The sequence below is a fragment of the Staurois parvus genome, unplaced genomic scaffold (assembly GCF_062004578.1).
Source record: "Staurois parvus isolate SC_StPar_1 unplaced genomic scaffold, SC_StPar_1.0 ptg001262l, whole genome shotgun sequence".
NCBI lineage: Eukaryota > Metazoa > Chordata > Amphibia > Anura > Ranidae > Staurois > Staurois parvus.
In genome coordinates this window covers 120467-136419 of record NW_028319058.1, presented here as the reverse complement: position 1 = coordinate 136419, position 15953 = coordinate 120467, and the positions used below count along the sequence as shown (strand labels likewise).

At 47.6% G+C, this 15953-nt stretch overlaps 1 protein-coding gene across 1 annotated transcript in view; it reads right to left on the bottom strand.

The window, feature by feature from the left end:
* Positions 1 to 15953, bottom strand: part of LOC149437733 (integrin alpha-M-like) — an 84211-nt gene that overhangs the window by 39194 nt on the left and 29064 nt on the right. Inside the window, exons 8-14 of the mRNA XM_089660684.1 lie at positions 14775 to 14925; positions 14345 to 14489; positions 11907 to 11980; positions 7894 to 8026; positions 5048 to 5187; positions 3621 to 3758; positions 3212 to 3439 (exon numbers count right to left, since the gene is read on the bottom strand). Coding sequence (XP_089516810.1) covers positions 3212 to 3439; positions 3621 to 3758; positions 5048 to 5187; positions 7894 to 8026; positions 11907 to 11980; positions 14345 to 14489; positions 14775 to 14925 — 1009 coding nt within the window. The remainder of the gene's footprint in view (positions 1 to 3211; positions 3440 to 3620; positions 3759 to 5047; positions 5188 to 7893; positions 8027 to 11906; positions 11981 to 14344; positions 14490 to 14774; positions 14926 to 15953) is intronic.

The following is a 15953-nucleotide window of genomic DNA, read 5'->3' as shown; positions in this document are numbered from 1 at the left end:
GAACTGAGTCCTCCTACAAGCTATGTCAGTAAGGAAAGGTAGATGGCCAGAACTGAGTCCTCGTACAATCTATGTCAGTAAGGAAAGGAGGATGGCCAGAACTGAGTCCTCGTACAAGATATGTCAGTAAGGGAAAGGAAGATGGCCAGAACTGAGTCCTCGTACAAGCTATGTCAGTAAGGAAAGGAAGATGGCCAGAACTGAGTCCTCGTACAATCTATGTCAGTAAGGAAAGGAAGATGGCCAGAACTGAGTCCTCGTACAAGCTATGTCAGTAAGGAAAGGAGGATGGCCAGAACTGAGTCCTCGTACAAGCTATGTCAGTAAGGAAAGGAGGATGGCCAGAACTGCGTCCTCGTACAAGCTATGTCAGTAAGGAAAGGAAGATGGCCAGAACTGAGTTCTCGTACAAGCTATGTCAGTAAGGAAAGGAAGATGGCCAGAACTGAGTCCTCCTACAAGCTATGTCAGTAAGGAAAGGAGGATGGCCAGAACTGAGTCCTCGTACAAGCTATGTCAGTAAGGAAAGGAGGATGGCCAGAACTGAGTCCTCGTACAAGCTATGTCAGTAAGGAAAGGAGGATGGCCAGAACTGAGTCCTCCTACAAGCTATGTCAGTAAGGAAAGGAAGATGGCCAGAACTGAGTCCTCGTACAAGCTATCTCAATTAGGGCTCATTTACATTTGCTTCATAATGTGGCATTGGACATGCTTTTTTAAAGCGCTCTGAAAGCCAATCAAAGCTCCTGTCACTAAATACAATTGTTACCCTACAGTCCTGCTTACACGTTATGCTTTTTTTTCTGTTTTGCTTCACTTCTTATTATTATACCTTATGTTGCTTTCTTGGTGCTCCCATAGAAATCTATGACAACACTCATTTACAACAACTGAGGCTTTTGAGAAGCTTTTATTCAGCTTTAGCTTCCTGTTGTTTTGGAGGTATTGCAGGTATGAGCTATCCCAGGATGCTCTGGGAAACCAAGTGAACCAAAAAAACATCATCAGCAGTCATTTCCGGTTCATGTGTATATATTCTGGGAGTGTCTGGTGCAGACGTCACATCTGGTGTGCAATGTGGAGCAGGAGGGTGAGCGGGGTCCATACCGGAGCAGAGCAACTATCAGACGGCACACGTGGTGTGCAACATGGGAACATTATAGCAGAAGGTGAGCAGGGAACGGAGAGAGAGGACTAAGTGGCAGAGGATCATCAGAGCTGGGGAACCGCAGAAGGAAAAACTAGCAATGTCACATGTGGTAGGCAGCATGGGAGCAATATGGCAGGAGGTGAACGAGGACCAGGGAGAGAGGAAGATAGGCAAACCAGAGGATCAGCAGAGCTGGGGGTGCTACTGAGTGGGGGATCAGCAGAGCTGGGGGTGCTACTGAGCGGGGGATCAGTAAAGTTGGGGATGCTACTGATTGGGGGATCAGTAAAGCTGGGGATGCTACTGATTGGGGGATCAGCAGAGCCAGGAGTTACTACTGAGTGGGGGATCAGCAGAGCTAGGGGATACTACTGAGCGGGGGATCAGTAAAGCTGGGGATGCTACTGATTGGGGGATCAGCAGAGATGGAAGTACTACTATGCAGGGGAACTGCTGAACTTGGGTACTAATAAGCTGGGGCTCTGCTGAACAGGGGTACTAATGAGTTGGGGATCTCCTGAGTCGGAGTACTACTGAGATGGGGTTCTACTGGGCCCTTTTCAAACAAATAGAAAATCAACACACAGGGCATCTTCCAAGCTTCATTTAAGCTTCAAAAAAGCATCATTGAAGCATCACCAAAGCATCACTGAAGCATTAAAAACACATTAAAAAAAGTATGGTGAGGCGGTAAGTGCTTTAATGTGTGCTGAATTCAAAGCAAGTGTAAATGAGCCCTTAGAGCTACCTCTGGCACTTCCACCCAAAGCAAAACAGCACACAGTCATTAGGACCCTAAACTGCGGTCAGAAATCACAATGTCACAGGATCACCAGATGTCTCCTTCAAGTATCTATTGGACACTCTTCACTGATGGAAAGGTTAATGCTCACAATGCCACAGGACAGCAACACCCTTGTCAACTTCCTCCGGGCACTCTTTGGTGAGCTCTCCAGACCAGGTCCTTAGGTGAAATCCTTTGTATAACTCCAGAAAAGGATTCTTAGAAGTTGGACTTCCAAGCTATGCCACAGCTGGGACTTGATAAACATCATTTTCAATAAGTAGAACTGCTGCAGGGCACCCAGACAGGTGGAATGCCTCCGACAGGAAGAAGACCCTGCTGTTCTTAAGCTCAGACTATTTATATGCCCTGTCAGCCACCTACTGGGTACACCTTCCCAGGGATTGCTGAAGTGCAATAAATATTCAGGTTGCTTGTTTGCCTTGCCCAACCTACTATGTTTCCAGAAGTCTCTTGAAAGCAGGGGAGATCAATCAAACCTGTGAGATCCAAAACAGCCACAAGCAATCAACAATTGCTCCACTTACTACAGAGGAGCCAAAATGAACTAAATGTATCTAAATCCCTAACAATCTAGGAGGGTGCTACATATTTGTCATAGAAATGTAAGGTTCTTCTTGTGATGGCCAGTTTGGTATCCAAATATTTGTCATAGAGATGTAAGGTTCTTTTTGGGATGGGACAGTTTGATATCTATGTTTCATGGTATGAGAAGGCACAGAGTGGCATGAGTGCTGAATGTCCAACAAAAAATTAAACACGTCTGTGGTAGACTCTGGAAAACTTCATGATTGAGGTACACTCAGGCAGCGCTGAGGTCATGAAACAGACCATGGTCACACTGGAAAGGAAAGCAGACAGGAACGAGATGTGGTCAGGAACTAGCCAGGTCATCTACAGGTAGGCAGAGCAGAAGAAGGTTCAAAGCAAGCTAGACCAGTGATGGGTAATCAGAACAAAAGGATGTCAAAGGCAAGTCAGGTTAGCAACAGGTTGGCAAATAACAGGATTAGTTTACTAAGATCACTCAGGTCACTCAGGCTGAAGACCATCTAGCAAATCCTTGATTCAGCTCTGGTCCTTAAAAAGGCCTTCTACCAGCAATGTTGAAAATATCTAAAGCACGACTCTTTGGCCACGTGCCAAAATGTGCGCATATTATCTGGTGACGTGTTCCTGACACTAGTTATTTGTCATAAAGAGGCAAAATTCTTGTTGTGATTGGGGCAGTTTAATGTCTAGACAACAGATCTTACCTGTATATATGATGGTCTGAAGCCCCCTGGTTGTCCCAGGAAGATGTAGACAGCCCCTTGATAGTTGTCTTCACATGGGGCACCAACAGCCAGGTCCGGTAGCTGATCCCCAGACAGATCTGGCAGAACTGAGATGGCAGAACCAAAATGGCCCTCAGGCTGGCCGGTGTCGCCCTGCAGGGTCTCAGGACACATGATGGTAATGGGAGTGTCCCCAGAGTTCACTTCCTGGAAACCAAACACATCTCGAGGTAGTATTTTGCAATCTAAAATCAATGGCAACTCAGTCAACACAACAGAAAATTCTAATGACAATACATCATTTCACTGCTTGCTACTATATGGTGACTGTTCAGAATATCCTGATAGCGCAGGGACAGCTAGCAAACGCACCTTGGGCCATCCTCACCTGAGTGGGGAGGGGACAGAGGTACACCCGCCCACCTGGGCCTTCTGCAGAGTAATATGTTGGGGCTCCAACCAACAGAAGAATATTTGAGAGGTTCATGCGGGCCACACTCAGCACTGACCCAAAGTACGAGCCAATCTGCAAGGAAAAACGTGAGACTAATGGAATTATAAGTTCGTTATTAACCTGGACTAAACAAGCGGCACGTGGACATCACTTTCCACCATCGTTAAACGTTAAATAAACCTTTATCTACACAACCCAACTAACCTGCATTAGGACGACAAACAATTTTAAAGATGTCCTCAAACGGTGATATCTGTCTCTGGGACAGTGCGGAGAATTTCTGGGACGCAGACAGCAAGGAACAGTGTTCTAAGCCTTCCCAACCCAAAATTACAAAAATAATTTTAGCTTTAGATACACTTTTGGCTTTGTTTCTTGCCTGTCTGTCCTTCTGTCTGTCCATCCATCACTACCCCATCCATTCAATAATCCACACATCCACCCATCTTCTCCTCCATCCTAATATTCATCCAATCATCTGATGCAAGTCAAGTCATCATCGTTACCTTGTTCCTCTACTAAGCATGTGGTTGGTGCCCTTAGCATAGACAAGTGCTCAGGTGATACTGCATCCTCCACCTGCTCCTCAAATCATACACTTACCAGGCTTGCCTTCCGTCAGCATCATAGGATGTCCACTTGACTCCTACTAAAACTGTTTCCTTCACAAGCTCCTATGCTTTATTGTTGCCTACTGGAACCTCCTCACGACCTTTCTGGAGAGTATTTTGTTTATTACTGACTTTTCTCTGAGGCTCAGAACCACTCTTTCTTATGAATTCCTGAGCCCTATCTAAGGGCTTTTCCAGAGGCATCACTGAACCCCCTTGTGAGCCACAGAGACTTGTCCTAGGTCACATCCACCCATCCATTGGTCCATCTATCAACCCATGGACATCATTCTGTGTGTTCATCCTGCAGAGAGGCACCAGAGGCTAGTTAAGCAGCAGAGTGAAGTTTCGACAGCTTACTCTTAGTTCCGCCTCAGGGGCGGACTGACCATTTGGAAACTCGGGCACTGTCCGAGGGCCCGGGGTCAGTAGGGGGCCCCATGAGATGCCCCTGGTACCTTTTTCATAGGCTTTTTTTAGTTTGGGCAAGGACACAGGGGCCCCATGATCCCCTATTGCCCGGGGGCCCCATGAGTTGTCAGTCCGCCCCTGTTCCGCCTTCATATCTTGCCTCCCCATCCTATTTACCATCTTTCCAAAAACTGCAGCCTTCTGCTTCCTCTTGAAGGTTTTTGGGTTATGTTTGTAGATTAGGCCTTTGCCAAATCTACACTGGAGGTTCGAAGGTGATAAAACATATGACTTTATTTCTAGCTCCACCCCCACGTCTTGCCTTCCCATCCTACTTACCATTTCTCCATAGAGTGCAGCTTGTTGCTTCCACTCGGAGGTTTTTGGATCACGTTTGTAGATTAGGACTTTGCCGGTGTATCTGTATCTTGGGGCTCCAGTGGCAATCAGGTCCTCTTCCAGTTGTAGCACTGAGTAACCTGCAAAGAATCAATCCAAAATAGATTAGAAAGATATTGGTTTGTTTAGTTTAGCTAGAGTCAGAGGCTTGCTAGAAGCTTGATATGAGTCAGCCTGGGCGTGAGTAGAGATATCACCTCATGATAGACTGAGAAGCTCTACAGGTCAGGGCTTCTGGAGCCCTCCCACCCTTCCAGAAACTGCTGTAACTTTCTGGAAGAAGGGTGGAGTAGGAGAGGAGGTCCAGATTAGCATGTTTAAGTGAACTTGTCTCCAAGCAGGAGGTCAGGAATGGTGGATAAGAGCAACCCTCAAATGTGGCAGAGCCTGCGCAGCAGGGGAGTCGGGTGGAAGATGGACTGAGAGAAGATGCTGGAGTTTGGAACCTGGGAGGGAGCCCCAGGGAGGGGAGCCTACCTACAGGCTGGTGCTGGATGGAGGGATCTCCACTGTGCCACAAGTCTCCTAGGGAGGACATCCTGTCAGCAGGGAAGGAGCCAGCCTAGTGTAAGGCCTGAAAGCTGCTGCAATCCAACAGGCTAACAGGCAAGGACAGTGGGAGTACTCCTATACCCCCTGGCCAGATAAAGGGAGAGGGCGGTCAGGTGCAAGACCCAACTAATTCTCATCCGGGACTACTTCATTGTTACATCTTGAAATCCCTTTCCCAGAGATACCCTCAGGACAGCAGGGTAAAAGAGGAAGGATTCACCTGGGGTCTGAGAAGGTACACCAAAGGGGACATCAGTGCTCCCTAAAGAGACAGTTGCTACTTTTTGGTCCACATTTTTGTACAGTGTGCAGTGTTTGCTAAGAATTTGTCCTCGAGTTTTAAAGTTCCTTGGGCACCCCATATACCCCTAGACCCCATCCAAGCTATTAACCCCCTAATAAAAACAACAAAAACAAGCCCAACCACTGTTTTACAGACTCTGTGTGTGAAGATGTGGAAAATGCATGTTGCCTGGCCATGCAGAGCTTAGAGGGACCCAAGGGGGTGAGCGCTACAATATTATTTGGGGTTGTGAAATGCTCTGTGCTTATGGATATTATGCCGTAACCTTTGTATGGAGAACAGACTGTTTTACCATCAGTATATAAAGAATTTCTTTAGAGTAAGAGGATGCCCTATCAGCTTTGACGAATCCAGTGACACAACTACAATAACTTGTCACCCTCCTCCAAAAACACTAGGAGGCCTCACAGCCCAAAAAGGCTTTACTGGAGCTTGTGTAGGACTGCAATGGCTTCTCCAGAGTTGTCCTGAAGGCAGGTGTGGATTGACTACGTGTGCACTGCCTATATCAGGCTGTATTATTGCAGGCACAGTAGCACCCTTCTACTCTACTCCCCACCTATAGTGTCCATCATCATAGACACTGTGAGGGAAAATGTCCACAACAGCCAAGGATAATGGGTTTTACGTCTTCTGGGGGAAGATGCTGGACCTTGCAGGACACTGAAGTTGAAGGACACAGGATAAGAAGATGGTTCATGGAGATGTTTGCATTTATTGGAGAATTTATTGAAATTAAGAGCACAAAGCCAGCATCCTAAGAGCTTTCATAATACTATTAATTGACTTATTAACGGACTTATTGAGCCCAATTATATGAATAAAAATATGTCTTTACTGAAAGCCGAGTCAATTCCCTTCTGGGGCAGCCAATAGTAACATTCTCTTCCAGACATTTTTATTTCCCGATGGCCTCTTACGTTGCTTTACTACCATATGTAGCGCTGCCCCCGCAGGAGCCACTGAGTTTTAACTGGGTTCCCCTAAGCTCTGCACAGCCAGGAAACACACATTTTCCACACTTTTTATCTGGGGCAGTAAAACAGTCCTTGAGCTTGTTTTTGCTGCTTTTTTTAGGGGTTAACAACTTGAATGGGGTCTAGGGGTATGGTGGATGCCAAAGAAACTGTACAAAAATGTGGACCAAAAAAAAAAAGCAGCAACTGTCTCTTTAGGGAGCACTGATGTTCCCTTTGGTGTACCTCCTCAGACCCCAGATGAATCCCCCTTTTTCACCCGGCTGTCCTGATGGTATCCCTGGACAAAGGATTCTAAGATCTGCAATAAGGTAGTCCTAGATGAGAACTAGTTGTGTCCTGCAGCTGACCAACCTCTCCCTTTATCTGGCCCAGGGGTTGTAGAAGTACTCACACTGTCCTGTTCTGTTAGCTTGTTGAGTTGCAGTCGCTTTCAGGCCTTACACTGGGCTAGCTCCTTCCATGTTGACAGGATGTCCTCCCTAGGAGCAGGTGGTACCATAGAGATTCTTCCATCTAGCACCAGCCTGTAGGTAGGCCCCCCTCCCAGGTTCCACACTCCAGCGCCTTCTCTCAGTCCGTCTTCCACCCGAACACAACAAACCCCCCTGCTGCATAGACTCTGCCACATTTAAGGGTTGCTCTTAGCCAGGGTTAAGGGTTGCTCTGCCTGGTGGATTGTCCAAGTTCCCTCAAACATGCAAATCTGGGCCTCCTCTCCTCCTCTGCCCTCCACAAGTTTTTATTAGGATGAGAGGACTCCAAAAGCCCTGACCTGTAGAAGAGCCTCCCAGCCTGTCCTGAGGTAACCTCACTGCCTCACTCCCAGGCTGACTCATCCCAGGCAGCTGCCCAGCCTCTGATTCACAAAAATTCTCTCTGGCCAAACTAGAAGTCACTACACATATCAAATGACAACATGACCAGGGCATTACAGGAAGATAAAAGCTTGCCTAGGTAGGAGTCCACCATGTCTGTCTGGTCCTTTGTGGCATTTATCCAGGTGCCATTTTGATGACCATCTTTAAAGACATATGCCCCACCAGACCAGCCAAATGCCCCAACTGCCCCAAGGATTGCTCCATCCTAGACAGGGAAAAAAAACAATTAATGGAACGATAGCTTGCAGATGATGGAATGTGTGAAATACTCTACCAAGGAGGAGAGACAATTATGAATTAGGTCATTGGGTTCACCGGGAAATATCTCTGAGGGGCTCAAACATCTCATCTATCTCTGAGAATGAAAATATTAATAGACAAGCAAGGTCCTGCCATACAAGTAATATTCAGGGACCCGGGACCCGGGACCCACGTCTGACGTTCCATCCAAACAGGGACTGCGATGACGTTTACTGGGAGCCTGGCTGAACAATACTTAGGAGTACGTTCCTTTCTCATCCAATGTGGAGTGACAGAACGTAGCCCAGAGATATCAAATGATTCATGTCAGTAAAACGGCTATTAATCCCTTGCATCATCCTCCTTGTATCATCCTCCATGCATCATCCTCCATGCATCATCCTCCATGCATCATCCTCCTTGTATCATCCTCCATGCATCATCCTCCATGCATCATCCTCCTTGTATCATCCTCCATGCATCATCCTCCTTGTATCATCCTCCATGCGTCTTCCTCCTTGTATCATCCTCCATGCATCCTCCTCCTTGTATCATCCTCCATGCATCATCCTCCATGCATCATCCTCCTTGTATCATCCTCCATGCGTCTTCCTCCTTGTATCATGCTCCATGCATCATCCTCCTTGTATCATCCTCCATGCATCATCCTCCATGCATCATCCTCCATGCATCATCCTCCTTGTATCATCCTCCTTGTATCATCCTCCATGCATCATCCTCCTTGTATCATCCTCCATGTATCATCCTCCTTGTATCATCCTCCATGCATCATCCTCCATGCATCATCCTCCATGCATCATCCTCCTTGTATCATCCTCCATGCATCATCCTCCATGCATCATCCTCCTTGTATCATCCTCCATGCATCATCCTCCTTGTATCATCCTCCATGCGTCTTCCTCCTTGTATCATCCTCCATGCATCCTCCTCCTTGTATCATCCTCCATGCATCATCCTCCATGCATCATCCTCCTTGTATCATCCTCCATGCGTCTTCCTCCTTGTATCATGCTCCATGCATCATCCTCCTTGTATCATCCTCCATGCATCATCCTCCATGCATCATTCTCCATGCATCATCCTCCTTGTATCATCCTCCTTGTATCATCCTCCATGCATCATCCTCCTTGTATCATCCTCCATGTATCATCCTCCTTGTATCATCCTCCATGCATCATCCTCCATGCATCATCCTCCATGCATTATCCTCCTTGTATCATCCTCCATGCATCATCCTCCATGCATCATCCTCCTTGTATCATCCTCCATGCATCATCCTCCTTGTATCATCCTCCATGCGTCTTCCTCCTTGTATCATCCTCCATGCATCCTCCTCCTTGTATCATCCTCCATGCATCATCCTCCTTGTATCATCCTCCATGCATCATCCTCCTTGTATCATCCTCCATGCATCATCCTCCTTGTATCATCCTCCATGCATCATCCTCCTTGTATCATCCTCCATGTATCATCCTCCTTGTATCATCCTCCATGCATCATCCTCCTTGTATCATGCTCCATGCATCATCCTCCATGCATCATCCTCCTTGTATCATCCTCCTTGTATCATCCTCCATGCATCATCCTCCATGCATCTTCCTCCTTGTATCATCCTCCTTGTATCATCCTCCATGCATCATCCTCCTTGTATCATCCTCCATGCGTCTTCCTCCTTGTATCATCCTCCATGCATCATCCTCCTTGTATCATCCTCCATGCATCATCCTCCATGCATCATCCTCCTTGTATCATCCTCCATGCGTCTTCCTCCTTGTATCATCCTCCATGCATCATCCTCCTTGTATCATCCTCCATGCATCATCCTCCATGCATCATCCTCCTTGTATCATCCTCCATGCGTCTTCCTCCTTGTATCATGCTCCATGCATCATCCTCCTTGTATCATCCTCCATGCATCATCCTTCATGCATCATCCTCCTTGTATCATCCTCCATGCGTCTTCCTCCTTGTATCATCCTCCATGCATCATCCTCCTTGTATCATCCTCCATGCATCATCCTCCATGCATCATCCTCCTTGTATCATCCTCCATGCGTCTTCCTCCTTGTATCATCCTCCATGCATCCTCCTCCTTGTATCATCCTCCATGCATCATCCTCCTTGTATCATCCTCCATGCATCATCCTCCTTGTATCATCCTCCATGCATCATCCTCCTTGTATCATCCTCCATGCATCATCCTCCTTGTATCATCCTCCATGCATCATCCTCCTTGTATCATCCTCCATGCATCCTCCTCCTTGTATCATCCTCCTTGTATCATCCTCCATGCATCATCCTCCATGCATCTTCCTCCTTGTATCATCCTCCTTGTATCATCCTCCATGCATCATCCTCCTTGTATCATGCTCCATGCATCCTCCTCCTTGTATCACCCTCCATGCATCCTCCTCCTTGTATCATCCTCCATGCATCATCCTCCTTGTATCATCCTCCATGCATCATCCTCTTTGTATCATCCTCCATGCATCCTCCTCCTTGTATCATGCTCCATGCATCATCCTCCTTGTATCATCCTCCATGCATCATCCTCCTTGTATCATCCTCCATGCATCATCCTCCTTGTATCATCCTTCATGCATCATCCTCCATGTATCATTCTCTTTGTATCATCCTCCATGCATCATCCTCCTTGCATCATCCTCTTTGTATCACCCTCCATGCATCCTCCTCCATGCATCACCCTCCTTGTATCATCCTCCATGCATCATCCTCCATGCATCCTCCTCCTTGTATCATCCTCCTTGTATCATCCTCCATGCATCATCCTCCATGCATCTTCCTCCTTGTATCATCCTCCTTGTATCATCCTCCATGCATCCTCCTCCTTGTATCATGCTCCATGCATCCTCCTCCTTGTATCATCCTCCATGCATCCTCCTCCTTGTATCATCCTCCATGCATCATCCTCCTTGTATCATCCTCCATGCATCATCCTCCTTGTATCATCCTCCATGCATCATCCTCTTTGTATCATCCTCCATGCATCCTCCTCCTTGTATCATGCTCCATGCATCATCCTCCTTGTATCATCCTCCATGCATCATCCTCCTTGTATCATCCTCCATGCATCTTCCTCCTTGTATCATGCTCCATGCATCATCCTCCTTGTATCATGCTTCATGCAACATCCTCCTTGTATCATCCTCCATGCATCATCCTCCTTGTATCATCCTCCATGCATCATCCTCCTTGTATCATCCTCCATGCATCATCCTCCTTGTATCATCCTCCATGCATCATCCTCCATGCATCCTCCTCCTTGTATCATCCTCCATGCATCATCCTCCTTGTATCATCCTCCATGCATCATCCTCCTTGTATCATCCTCCATGCATCATCCTCCTTGTATCATCCTCCATGCATCATCCTCCTTGTATCATCCTCCATGCATCATCCTCCTTGTATCATCCTCCATGTATCATTCTCTTTGTATCATCCTCCATGCATCATCCTCTTTGTATCACCCTCCATGTATCATTCTCCATGCATCCTCCTCCTTGCATCATCCTCCTTGCATCACCCTCCATGCATCCTCCTCCATGCATCACCCTCCATGCATCACCCTCCTTGCATCCTCCTCCTTGCATCACCCTCCATGCATCACCCTCCATGCATCATCCTCCATGCATCATCCTCCATGCATCCTCCTCCTTGTATCACACTCCATGCATCACCCTCCATGCATCATCCTCCATGCATCATCCTCCTTGTATCATCCTCCTTGCATCACACTCCATGCATCATCCTCCATGCATCACCCTCCATGCATCATCCTCCATGCATCATCCTCCTGAATTTACCGGAGTTAGATCTACGCTGAATCCTTCCTGAGAAAATTCTCTCTGGATAGAAGTTGCATTGTTGGACAGTGTTCCTGCGGAGGAGAGAAGCAGAAACGTTGTCACTTCCACTAGTAGGCGGGGCCAGCCTTGTCTCATTCAAGGATTGTGGGAGGTACAGAAGTGGCGGGGAGCCAAGAGGTTGTCAGAGACGCAGGTGAGGGGGGTAGGGTGGGATAAAGGGGAGGGGAAATAAAAGTGAGTAGGGGATGAGAGGAAACACAGGTAGAGAGGAGCGGACATGATGGTGATTGATATGTGATACAGGAGGGAAGTTGAGAGAAATCATTGAAGATGAGATGTAGGTGAGGAGAAGATAGGAGGGGTGTGGAGGTGAGATACAGGAGAGGGGGTGAGGGGGAGGTAAGTTGTAATAAAGGTGAGGAGGAGGTGAGGTGAGACACAGGTGAGGAGGAGGTGAGGTAAGACACAGGTGAGGAGGAGGTGAGGTGAGACACAGGTGAGGAGGAGGTGAGGTAAGACACAGGTGAGGAGGAGGTGAGGTGAGACACAGGTGAGGAGGAGGTGAGGTGAGACACAGGTGAGGAGGAGGTGAGGTGAGACACAGGTGAGGAGGAGGTGAGGTGAGACACAGGTGAGGAGGAGGTGAAGCACAGGTGAGGTGAGACACAGGGAAGGAGGGGATGAGGAGGGGGTAAGTTGAGATAAAGGTGAGGAGGAGGTGAGGTAAGACACAGGTGAGGAGGAGGTGAGGTCAGACATAGGTAAGGAGGAGGTGATGCACAGGTGAGGTGAGACACAGGGAAGGAGGGGATGAGGAGGGGGTAAGTTGAGATAAAGGTGAGGAGGAGGTGAGGTGAGACATAGGTAAGGAGGAGGTGATGCACAGGTGAGGACGAGGTGAGACACAGGTAAGGAGGAAGTGAGGTGAGATAACGGTGAGGAGGAGGTGAAGCACAGGTGAGGAGGAGGTGAGATACATGGAAGCAGGGGGTGAGGAGGAGGTAATTTGATATAAAGGTGAGGAGGTGAGATGAGATACAGGTCAGGAGGAGGTAAGTTGAGATAAAGGTGAGGGGGAGGTGAGGTGAGACACAGATGAGAAGAAGGTGATACACAGGTGAGGAGATGAAGCACAGGTGAGGAGGAAGTGAAGTGAGATACATGGAAGGAGGGGGTGAGGTAAGTTAAGATAAAGGTAAGGAGGAAGTGAAGCATGTGGAGGAGCTGAGGTGAGACACAGGTGACAAGGAGATGAAGCACAGGTGAGGAGGATACAGATAAGGAGGAGGTAAGTTGAGATGAAGGTGAGGAGGAGGTGATGTGAGATACAAGTGAGGAGGGGGTAAGTTGAGATAAAAGTAAGAAGGAGGTGAACCACAGGTGAGGAGGAGGTGATACACAGGTGAGGAGATGAAGCACAGGTGAGGAGGAGGTGAGGTGAGACACATGGAAGGAGGGGGTGAGGAGGAGGTAAGTTTAGATAAAGGTGAGGAGGAGGTGATGTGAGATACAAGTGAGGAGGGGGTAAGTTGAAATAAAGGTAAGGAGGAGGTGAACCACAGTTGAGGAGGAGATGATACACAGGTGAGCATATGCAGCACAGGTGAGCAGGAGGCGAGGTGAGATACATTAAAGGAGGGGGTGAGGAGGAGGTAAGTTAAGATAAAGGCGAGGAGGAGGTGAGGTGAGACACAAGTAAGGAGGAGGTGAAGCACAGGTGAGGATAAGGTGAGATACAGGTGAGGAGGAGGTAAATTGAGATAAAGGAGAGGAGGAGGTGAGGTGAGACACAGGTGAGGTGAGACACAGGTGAGGAGGAGGTGAGATACATGGAAGGAGGGGTGAGGAGGAGGTAAGTTTAGAGAAAGGTGAGGAGGAGGTGATGTGAGATACAAGTGAGAAGGGGGTAAGTTGAGATAAAGGTAAGAAGGAGGTGAACCACAGGTGAGGAGGAGGTGATACACAGGTGAGGAGATGAAGCACAGGTGAGGAGGAGGTGAGGTGAGATACATGGAAGGAGGGGGTGAGGAGGAGGTAAGTTAAGATTAAGGCAATGAGGAGGTGAGGTGAGACACAAGTGAGGAGGAGGTGAAGCACAGGTGAGGATGAGGTGAGGTGAGGAGGAGGTAAGTTGAGATAAAGGTGAGGAGGAGGTGAGGTGAGACACAGGTGAGGTGAGACACAGGTGAGGAGGAGGTGAGATACAAGGAAGGAGGGGTGAGGAGGAGGTAAGCTGAGATAAAGGTGAGGAGGAGTTGAAGCACAGATGAGGAGGATGCAGGTGAGGAGGAGGTAAGTTGAGATAAAGGTGAGGAGGTGAGGTGAGACACAGGTGAGGAGGTGAGGTGAGGTGTTAGTGTGATAGTAGGATGAGGACGGGGTGATAGAATAACAGCATAGAGTGGGACATGGAAGGACACATAGGGCTGTGGCACCTTCGATGGAGAAGATGGTGTTCTGCAGAGATGACTGTATCTGACTCAGGGTTGCAAAGTTGGAGACTGGAAAGACGAAATCTGGTGATGAAGAAATCTTCTTCAGCTCCTCGTATGGCTCGCCAGCACTGAAGTGCTCACCCACCTGCAGATGAATCCACATACAACTATTAGGAAATATAATAGCGTGTGGGAGAGGATGGGTGACACTGACTCCAGGACGCAACTCATTGGAGCTAGATGAAGGCATCATCCAACATCTACACTTCAAGGAACACCTAGAACACATCCCTCCTCCACCATGAGAGGGTCTTTCCTTCCATCATCCTAGATATTGGAGCTAACAGGTATGATGGGGAATGAGTAGCGTATTTATGTCAATACAGTGCCAGAGACATCTACATCCAGAAATATCAGGATGGATAGTTACCCCAATGGAAATTCTTTTAATACCGAGACTGTTGGCTTTGGAAATGGATTTGTCTAAATCTTTTTTGTCAGAGGACTCTCCATCTGTGATGACGATGAGAACCTGCTGGGAGTTATTCCGGGACCTTTGCTGAGGGACGAACAGCTCCTCTCTAGAAGAAAACAGACTGTGAGAACCTTCTGAATTCCAAAATTTGCACAACTATGACATGCATGGTCATCCAGCAAGACACAACAAGCTTCTCTGAGGTCCTCCCACTGGTTTTCTGAGGTTCTCCAGCAACATGTTTTGCAAGTACAGAAAAATCCCCATTGATCCTGCCAGAAATGCAGTGTCCTTGTAACTTCCTGTGCACTAAACTGAATCTTGATTGCAAATGTTATCGGCTTTGCAAGCGTTCTTCTCCTGCAACAGAGATGAGGAGAGTAGGATGTGTTTGTATTCCAAATCGGTAGAGCAGCCTAAGGTGACAACACTGCTCAATAGACATAGAACTGCTAGTGAGCGTTGTCACCCTAGGACAGGAAGTGCGTTACTGGCAGGATCACCAAAAAGGAAAAACAAACAACCGATGCAACCACCTCTTCTGAGGACTGGGAAACTACAAGATGTTACATTTCCATTCTTGGGTCAAAGTAGATGTAAAATCATCACTAAAATCTCATACATCACTAAAAATGTGGATACAAAGTCATTTGTGACAATTATAGATGCCATTAAAGTCATCCCTGGTGGTCCTGCCTCGAAGGTCCTTGTTTTGGTACCTCTTACTTTGGTAAGACAACACTTTGTCTCTGTCTCCCAAATGTTCTCCTGTGTTGTCACCTGGATGTTTCATCACACATCACTCAGGCATTATTATTATTATACAGTATTTATAAAGCGCCAATAGTTCGCTCAGCGCTGTACATTACAAAGGGGGACAGAACATGTGACAGAACAATACCAATACAATGCAAAACATGAGGGGATCGAGGGCCCTGCTCCTTGGAGCTTACAATCTAGGAGGGGGGGATGGTGGTACAGGAGGAGATAGCTGTGGGGGATGGAGTGGTAGGAAGAGTGGAGGAGGTTGGTCAAGTTAGCAGGGGGTGGGGTAGGCTTCCCTGAAGAGATGGGTTTTCAGGGTGCGCCTAAAGGAGAGGAGAGTAGGTGATAATCTGATGGGTTGGGGCAGGG